Consider the following 10,443-nt stretch of genomic DNA (forward strand, 5'->3'; position numbering starts at 1 on the left):
CCCTGACTACATTATTCCCTCCATAAATGATCTTTGTTTCTGTGACCCTGACTACATTATTCCCTCTCTACCTGATCTTTGTTTCTGTGACCTTGACTACATTATTCCCTCCCTACCTGATCTTTGTTTCTGTGACCCTGTCTACATTATTCCCTCTCTACCTGATCTTTGTTTCTGTGACCCTGTCTACATTATTTCCTCTCTACCTGACCTTTGTTTCTGTGACCTTGACTACATTATTCCCTCCCTACCTGATCTTTGTTTCTGTGCCCCTGACTACATTATTCCCTCCCTACCTGATCTTTGTTTCTGTGACCCTGTCTACATTATTTCCTCCATACCTGATCTTTATTTCTGTGATGCTATCTACATTGCCAGCAAGGACGGTGTCCGGTAGGAGTCCCTTGGGTGATACATTCCTCACCACCAGAGGGAGCTGTTCCAACAGCACCATACTTATCTTCTCTGCATCTTGGTCATACAGTGGGATCCCCTTGTTGGCTTTACTACAATGTTAACACAAGTTGTTTATATAAAGTAAGGTTGATAATTAAAACATATTTATTATTTATATCAGTAATAATACAAAAAGTAATGTATACATGTGAGTTATGTTGTCAGTGTATGATCATAACTTACTGCATGATATCCTGTCGGTCTGAGGCTGAAGGACGGTGAGATCGATAGTACCCCTCGAGAGATAAAGCATCAGGAAAGTCAGACTGTACATGAATGATCAGTCGCACCAGTCCATCTAAATTCATATCAGGAGATGGAGTACCAGGACTGCAATACAAACCAGGTATAAACACTCTTTTTAAAGTATAAAGGATAGAGATGTTATATTGTAAGCAAACACAAGTACAATGACAGCATGGTTGGAGTGTTAGAGATCCTAATGGAGGAGCACTTGCCTAGAGCTGTTGTCTCCTTGTGTTACAGCAGTTTGTATTGGAGGATCTCGAGGCGTGGCGTCGGGAGAACTGGGAGGAGACACCTGGTCCTGGCTGACCATCTTTTTAGGCAGTTCTGGTCCTGTCTGACTTGTACTTAAAGGTAAATCATCATCACCAAAATCACTAACTTCATCATCACCGCCTTCATCACCTGGGTTTGGCTCCATTGGTCCGGACAGGGACTGGGATACATCTGAGAGACAGACAGTACATCTCAAAACCTTGGTCTCTTAGAGAGCTCATATCAGATCTAATGTCTTTTAGAGGACAAATACCTATCTTTGCTAGCCAAAGGTTCATATGGTATATATTCCAATTCATTCTTTGCCTAGTTTTCATATTTCCTTAAACTGCCATCTAGCAGAATCAGGACACTGTGTTATTGCTTTTAAATAGCAAAACTTCAAACTTTTAAGATTGTTTCAGCACTGGCACCCATATTAAATCCAGTATGTTACCTTTTTTAGAGGACAAATGTTGTTACCAGTTTTTTTTCCTGTGTCTTTTTCAAAGCTAAATAGAGAAAGAATGGTCTTTGAAGCCAATTATAAAACCTGAACTCTGTATTTACTATATAATATAGAAATATGCTTGTTTTTAGGAAGGAACACAAATACAGTGCTGAAAATTCCTACCTTACCTGTTGCAAGTTTTAACTTTACCTTGAGATTATTACCCCACCTTCTGTAAGTTTCAACCTCACCTGGAGATTCCTACCCTACCTGTTGGAAGTTTTAACCTCACCTGGAGATTCTGGCAGTGGTTTGTGTACTTGTTGACCTATCCGGACACTTTGTATAGGCTGGGGATGCTGTATCATTTCCTCCACAATATCATCACTAATGCTAACATCAGCTACCTGGTCAGAAAGCTGGTGTTGGTGGACAGTTGTCTCCCTTTCAGCAGGGACATGTGAGGCCTGTTGTTGAGCAGCCCTGGGCTGGCTCTGATGTTGGACTGTCTCCTGATCAGTGGGTTCTCGCATTACTTGTGATATGTTGGCATAAATGGAGGAGGATTTTGGCTTCTAAAATTGGAAACACATAAAAGTTCGATTTACGGCACCAAAATGTCAAAGTACAACATGTTAATTTGACAATCTTCCATTTATTTTAGTAATTGTGAATTCATAACAAATGGTTATCAGTTTTATTTTACCATAAGCAATGACATACTTCAGTATTTTGACCATCTCCTCTAAATGGTGTAGATGTCAGTACATGACCGTATGAATCCCTCTCCTCTGGCCCCTCATTCCTCCGCTCATAAGTGTTTTTGGCTGGGGTAGACACATCTGCGTACCCACGAGGAGGCTCAGTGGGAGGTTGTCCCATCCTACCCTCGACAACTGGGTGTGATTGAGGAGGAGATTCATGATAGTCAGCATTGATGGACTGGTGATGAGGGAAGCCCTGTTGTCCCTGTTGGTACTGTTGTGTAGGTCCACGATGAGTCGGGGAGTGCTGAGTCTGCTGTCTATGATGAAGCACCTGTTCCATCCATAGTGGGTAGGTTTTCTCTATGTATTCCTCATACTGTCTCTATCAAATATAACATTTCATTATCTCTATGTATTCCTCATACTGTCTCTATCAAATATAACATTCCATTGTCTCTATGTATTCCTCATACTGTCTCTGTCAAATATAATATTTCATTGTCTCTATGTATTCCTCACACTGTCTTTGTCAAATATAATATTTCATTGTCTCTATGTATTCCTCATACTGTCTCTGTCAAATACAACATTTCATTGTCTCTATGTATTCCTCATACTGTCTCTATCAAATATAACATTCCATTATCTCTGTGTATTCTTCATACAGTCTCTGTCAAATATAACATTTCATTGTCTCTATGTATTCCTCATACTGTCTCTATCAAATATAACATTTCATTGTCTCTATGTATTCCTCATACTGTCTCTATCAAATATAACATTTCATTGTCTCTATGTATTCCTCATATTGTCTCTATCAAATATAACATTTCATTGTCTCTATATATGTATTCCTCATACTGTCTCTGTCAAATATAACATTTCATTGTCTCTATGTATTCCTCATACTGTCTCTGTTACTGTCTCTATCAAATATAACATTTCATTGTCTCTATGTATTCCTCATACTGTCTCTGTCAAATATAACATTTCATTGTCTCTATGTATTCCTCATACTGTCTCTGTCAAATATAATATTTCATTGTCTTTATGTATTCCTCATACTGTCTCTATCAAATATAACATTTCATTTTCTCTATGTATTCCTCATACTGTCTCTGTCAAATATAATATTCCATTGTCTTTATGTATTCCTCATACTGTCTCCAACAAATATAACATTTCATTGTCTCTATGTATTCCTCATATTGTCTCTATCAAATATAACATTTCATTGTCTCTATATATGTATTCCTCATACTGTCTCTGTCAAATATAACATTTCATTGTCTCTATGTATTCCTCATACTGTCTCTGTTACTGTCTCTATCAAATATAACATTTCATTATCTCTATGTATTCCTCATACTGTCTCTGTCAAATATAATATTTCATTGTCTTTATGTATTCCTCATACTGTCTCTATCAAATATAACATTTCATTTTCTCTATGTATTCCTCATACTGTCTCTGTCAAATATAATATTCCATTGTCTTTATGTATTCCTCATACTGTCTCCAACAAATATAACATTTCATTGTCTCTATGTATTCCTCATCCATCTCTGACAAAGCAAACATTCCCTGATTTGTATATTTCAGTGATTGTTGTCCATCCTACTTCAAATGAAACACACATCTGTATTTTAAAGACATTAAACATTGTACCTTGAGTAGTCGGAGTTTCTCTGTTCTTGCAGTTGATGCTGCAAGGAAAGTGTCAATCCTTTCAAACTCCTGAACAATGCGGTCATTTCTTTCCTGAGCTCGCTTCTGGTCATCACAAATTTTTTTCCAGTAACTCTTCAATTTTGCAGCTCTCAACTTTGCCCTTACAAATAAAATTAACCGGGAAAAACTATTAAACATGTCACTTATTTGTATTTTATAAGGAAAATAATTTTAGTTACAGTTCATTCAAAAACTTATCTGCATAAAAAAACTAATCAAGAATTTCATTTTTAAACAAATAGCACTGTTTTCATATGTATGAAAATTATATTATAAAGTTTGATATAAGTCAATCAATGTTAAAGCATATAATTAGTATGTGTATCCCATTTTGAATGAAATATTATACTCTTGATATCATTTCAAAGTTATAAATGTATATTTATTGACTGCACAGATGTTTACTTTCATGTGACTAATACTTCTTGGATTTTCCAGAATAATAAGTTTTTGCAGTTTTCCCAGTCGGACCTAGTTTGCAGGTATTATTCAGTTTTCCCAGTCCGGCCTAGTTTGCGGGTATTATTCAGTTTTCCCAGTCCGACCTAGTTTGCGGGTATTATTCAGTTTTCCCAGTCGTACCAAGTTTGCGGGTGTTATTCAGTTTTCCCAGTCCGGCCTAGTTTGCGGGTATTATTCAGTTTTCCTAGTCGGACCAAGTTTGCGGGAATCAAATTTCCCGTTTTCCCAGGCAGTATTAGTTCATGGGTATTAAGTTTTGCCATTTTCCTGGTCAGATCTGGTTCGCAGGTATTATTCAGTTTTCTCAGTCAGACAAAAATACAAAATGACAGGAAAACAAATAATAAACTGACATGCTGTTCATGTTGTGAAGGGAACCATGTTGTCCACTTAGTATTATACCAGACTGGTTTCGTTACTAAGTCGTCACTTATCAGAGGTAAAGTGAACAGAGTCTGCAACCCTTTATATAAAGTTGTATAGGGTGATACAAATTATATGGCATAGGGTAATGAAATGTTTGTTTGTATTAATGTATTTAAAAGAACTGGCTCATGTTACAAGGAGATGAAAAGGATAATGAAGAGACATAAGTTGGCACGGTTCTGTCCATTGGTAAATGTGTATGTCTTGGTAGGGTCCATAATTGGGTGCAATGATTGTTGCATGTGTTGAATGTTCCATTTACCAGTTAGCATACTTTTGCGCTATCTGCACAGCTTTAAAACTCAAGTTGTATATAGTTAATATGTGCCATATCTCCAGTGAAACAAAGTGTGATATTGGTCATAGTGACACCCAAGATAAATGCTACGCATCATAGGTTGGTGATCGGCATATGAGAAGATGCATGAGCATTGTGTCCGAGACAAAACTGTAGTTAAATGGAGGAGTGATTTGTTGGTGTATAATGAATGTACATTTGTTGGTGTATTCTATTAAAAGTAGTTCTAGTCGCCATGTTCACATATATATGTTGCTGTGAGCGGTCCAAGTGGTAAATATACATAGGATAAATAAACAATAATTTTACTGACTGAGGATGCAACAATTATATTTGGACATATTGCTCCCTTATGGTGTCATGGTAAAGAGTTAGTGTATCTAGTAGTAAGTCATAGTACATATTTATCTGTCTCAGTCAGACATAGTTTGGGGATATTAAGCATGTTAAGTTGTTGCTGTCGGACCTAGTTTGCACATATTAGATTTTGCAGCTTTCCCAGTCAAACTTAGTTTGTCAATATCAAATTTCATAAACCACTTCTTCTAAATATTCTGCAGTAAACATTTCTATCCATTTGTATATAGGTACATATAACTGTATTGGCTTTGAAATCCATACAATGCTCAGCTAAGATCTAGTTAAAATTCATATAAAGTGTGATCTAAAATACAGCTGTACTGTCAAATGATAAAATAATCTGAAATCTAAAAGAAAAATGAATGTCAGTGACAAAAAACTACAGAAATAAGAATAAAACCACAAGTGATTCTAAGTATAATAATATGTGTGTCTCTATGGTGACCATGAATGTAATATTATAGTGACCTTGAGGAATATAATATTATGGTGACCTTGAGGACTACAATATTATGGGGACCTTGAGGCCTGCAATATTATGGTGACCTTGAGGACTACAACATAATGGTGACCTTGAGGACTACAACATAATGGTGACCTTGAGGACTAAAATATTATGGTGACCTTGAGGACTGCAATATTATGGTGACCTTGAGAATTATCTATAGAAGCTGATATAACACCAACAAAATAAATGCCTGTAATCATTTCACTAGCAAAACATCAATAAATATATATGTTTGTTTGTGTGACACTTAACTAAGTTAGAACAAGATAGAAAATAAAAGTACAAAGGATGAGATACAAGTAAATTTTTTTATTATTAAGCTATTTACTGACTTTATAAACATCAGCAAGAAATCTGTTTAGATTTCAATAATGTCAAGAGAAAGTAGCAAAACTTAGCTTTGATATGCGCTAGACAATAGCATTTATCTGAACATCAACATCATCTCAAAGATTTGAAAATATTACATAAAATTCTTGTTGACAAAAAACCAGAGGTGAACAAAGATACTAGAGAGAGAGAGAGTGAAACGAGACAAAACAAAATTCAGTTTATATTGGTGGAATAGTGTGTCAGACTTACACAGCCACCACAGCCCTGGAGCAGCACAGCAATCAACACAGTGTACAGTTATATAGGAACTATAGTATCAATGTATACCACAAGTTATATATATAGGAACTATAGTATCAATGTATACCACAAGTTACATAGGAACTATATAGTATCAATGTATACCACAAGTTATATAGGACCTATAGTATCAATGTATACCACAAGTTATATAGGAACTCTATAGTACCAATGTATACCCCAAGTTATATAGGAACTACATGATAGTATCAATGTATACCACAAGTTATATAGGACCTATAGTATCAATGTATACCACAAGTTATATAGGAACTACATGATAGTATCAATGTATACCACAAGTTATATAGGACCTATATAGTATCAATGTATACCACAAGTTATATAGGACCTATAGTATCAATACATACCACAAGTTATATAGGACCTATAGTATCAATGTATACAACAAGTTATATAGGAACTATATAGTATCAATGTATACCACAAGTTATATAGGAACTACATGATAGTATCAATGTATACCACAAGTTATATAGGACCTATATAGTATCAATGTATACCACAAGTTATATAGGAACTACATGATAGTATCAATGTATACCACAAGTTATATAGGACCTATATAGTATCAATGTATACCACAAGTTATATAGGAACTAAAGTATCAATGTATACCATAAGTCATATAGGAACTCTATAGTATCAATGTATACCACAAGTTATATAGGAACTACATGATAGTATCAATGTATACCACAAGTTATATAGGACCTATAGTATCAATGTACACCACAAGTCATATAGGAACTCTATAGTATCAATGTATACCCCTAGTTAAATTCCTTATGTCTTGTTTCCTTAGAGTGAAGAATGATAAACACAGCTACATTCCTTTCTGAATTCTGCTAAATATAACAATTAAAATCTCTATTTTGCAAACCTGGAGAATATGCTGCTTAAATCTGACACATGTGCCTTTCTTCAGGAAAATTCCTGGTAGTATCCTACAAATCTGACACATGGGCCCTTTCTCAGGAAAATTTCTGGTAGTATTATATATATCATTTTGCAGTACAGTATACTTAGGTACATATATATGCATGGCTTACAACACACTGGTATTTAACAGTGCACTTAAATGCCAGTGTGCTAATTCTAACTACAAATTCTTCGCTATGAATATACACAGTACAGTCACTTTATTTCAACAATATTATTTTATTTTGAACCTGAAACACCAAGCAAACAAATTTAAAGACCCGCCACACTTTTACCGTGACACTTCTCATTTATGACCTTGAAATAAATGTGTGCATAAAATTTGTGTTAACGTTTCAAGATAATGGCATGGCCTATTTACATGTAGACAGTGGTAATGGTATTGCCCTCTGACAATGAACATGTCTGATTACATTTCTTCTATTCTGTTTTATATGTATGGACCAGATTTACTGATTATCTGACAGGTTCATCATGTAACTAGAGTTAAAACAAAAACAACCAAAATCCTTAAATGTGGGTCCAGATAACTGAATGGCAGACACCTGTCAAATTGATAACCTTTACCCATTCTTTGTCTGTGATTTAATTTGGTATTTGATTTTTGTTCAAGATTATTTTCTTCATAGCCATTCCCCATAGGTCACAGTATAACTCATGAAATTTGAAAAAATATTTTTTGAAAAATAACCAAATACATAGCTGAACCTATTATCAAAAATTTTAACAAAGGAATATAACAGGTCAAAATCACATAACATTAGGTCACAGTAAATCCCACAAAGTTGGATAATATTGGCTTAAAAATGATCTAATGCATATAGCCATATCAAAATGTCCACAGATAAACAGAAGGACAAACTTTTCCCAGTAAATCAACTCAAACTTTGTTGTAGTGGGTATAAGAAACTAAGAATTAGTCTACTACTTATATTACTATAACATGTACATTGCCTGGAGACCTTAAAAACTGCACAAAATCTATGACTTAGGACAAGCATAAAATTTGTAGACTTTCTTTATTTCATATTGAATTAGATTTAATTGATCAATATTCATGTGTTATTAAGGTTAATACTTACAGGCGATTGTCTGTCTTTGCTAGAACTTTCAGTTGTTGTTCAAGATTTGCCCTCCTGCTTTCGCTGGATAGAAAAAAAGAGAATAAGAATTCAAAATGGATTCAATGATTATCATAATATCAACAGAATTGGTTAATGTGGTAACTTTTGTAGTGGCCTAAATAAAACGATGTGCTTTTTGTGTGCGTTTAAAATTGACGATGTTTTGGTCTGACGTAATGGCGGCTATTTACAAACTTGGACATGTCGAACAGGACCCAATGGATTTTAGAAAATACGGATAAATGGCAACAATGTGCATGACCAATAAGACTATATCCCATAAGTATGATAGTTTTTGGTTAATGTGGTAACTTTTGTAGTGGCCTAAATAAAACGATGTGCTTTTTGTGTGCGTTTAAAATTGACGATGTTTTGGTCTGACGTAATGGCGGCTTAATTACAAACTTGGACATGTCGAATAGGACCCAATGGATTTTAGAAAATACGGATAAATGACAACAATATGCATGATCAATAAGACTATATCCCATAAGTTTGATAGTTTTTGGTTAATGTGGTAACTTTTGTAGTGGCCAAAATAAAACGATGTGCTTTCTGTGTGTATTTAAAATTGACGATGTTTTGGGATACATTAATGCCTGCAACCATAGACAGATTTCACATATTTATGATTTTTATTTGGTTAGGTAACAATATGTGAACAGATTTTTGAATATATCACAACCATTTATGGATCTAGATCTTGCACTTGAAATTTTTTAAGTTGTATTTTAATAACTTTGTCTTAATTACCTGTGTAAAATGTATGTCTTGTTAATATTTGAATCAATACAAATGTAGTTGTTTTCTACTTGCAAAATGATGAATAACATTTTTAATTGACAATTTGTTATTTTCCCATTATTTATTCCCTTGTAACACAGCATCAGCCAATTCTTCTTTGTGGATTAGGGATTTCATCTTTACTATGTTGCTGACTGATAAAATGGGGTCATATTCTGCATCAAAAATTTAGTTGGTCACCATTGAGGTTTACCATCATTGAGACATGATTTATCCACATATTACATACAATTTTAACTGTCTGTTACAGCTGAATCAAATCATTGCAATATTCAAGTCAAATTCTAAACTGGTCGGTCACAGAAATTATGACCTGTATTTCAGAATTTTGGAGTCTTTTAGTAAATTACATCCATCACTACATCAGGTTGGGATATTCCATTATTTGAGTACTCAAATAATGGAATATCCCAACCTGATGTAGTGATGGATTGCTGAATCTTGTTAATTTGCTTTGATGTGGTTAAATATTTGTATCTGTGATATGTCGTATTTACATCGGATTCCTATGGACCCAACTTTTCCCTATGAGCTATCATGTGTATATCTACACGCATCATACAGGTACTGTACTGGCTGCGGGTCGTACTGTACGGCATGTTGAAGCACGTAACGTAGCTGGTACTACATGTTAGCAATCCGTGGTTCGCAGCGTTGCACTTTGGCATTTAGTAATGCTAAGATGTCACAATAAGTAGTAATGGTTTGGACTATTATACATTGTGTAATTACTTACTGTTCATGGATGACATTTTGCAATTCTTTCTGACGTTGGTAGTATTCAACATTTGACGACGCCATATTCAAACAAACATTACTCGGAACTAACCAATTATTAATATTTTCCGATGTATTCCGAGGTTATCGTTGCTTTCTCGCCTTCGTGTTAGAAGAGCGTTCACATTATCGCTTCTTACAGATGCGTACGCGTAAATTTCAAACAGTTCTGTGCTATCATACTAATTACATGTACATTGAAAATTAAAACTTTGTATATAGAAACAAGCTTTAACTAAAAG

At 34.7% G+C, this 10,443-nt stretch overlaps 1 protein-coding gene across 4 annotated transcripts in view; it reads right to left on the minus strand.

Moving 5' to 3' along the window:
• The window catches only part of LOC117324011 (centrosomal protein kizuna-like), a 37,065-nt gene extending 26,823 nt beyond the window's left edge, over window positions 1-10,242 (minus strand). For all 4 annotated transcript variants that reach the window (XM_033879603.1, XM_033879601.1, XM_033879602.1 and 1 more), the window contains exons 1-8: window positions 10,161-10,242; window positions 8,579-8,641; window positions 3,784-3,946; window positions 2,132-2,497; window positions 1,701-1,983; window positions 915-1,149; window positions 640-786; window positions 342-506 (exon numbers count right to left, since the gene is read on the minus strand). In XM_033879603.1, coding sequence (XP_033735494.1) covers window positions 342-506; window positions 640-786; window positions 915-1,149; window positions 1,701-1,983; window positions 2,132-2,497; window positions 3,784-3,946; window positions 8,579-8,641; window positions 10,161-10,225 — 1,487 coding nt within the window. In that variant the 5' untranslated portion in view covers window positions 10,226-10,242. The remainder of the gene's footprint in view (window positions 1-341; window positions 507-639; window positions 787-914; window positions 1,150-1,700; window positions 1,984-2,131; window positions 2,498-3,783; window positions 3,947-8,578; window positions 8,642-10,160) is intronic.
• Between the last annotated feature and the right edge of the window lie 201 nt (window positions 10,243-10,443).

The sequence above is a fragment of the Pecten maximus genome, chromosome 3 (assembly GCF_902652985.1).
Source record: "Pecten maximus chromosome 3, xPecMax1.1, whole genome shotgun sequence".
Classification (NCBI taxonomy): domain Eukaryota; kingdom Metazoa; phylum Mollusca; class Bivalvia; order Pectinida; family Pectinidae; genus Pecten; species Pecten maximus.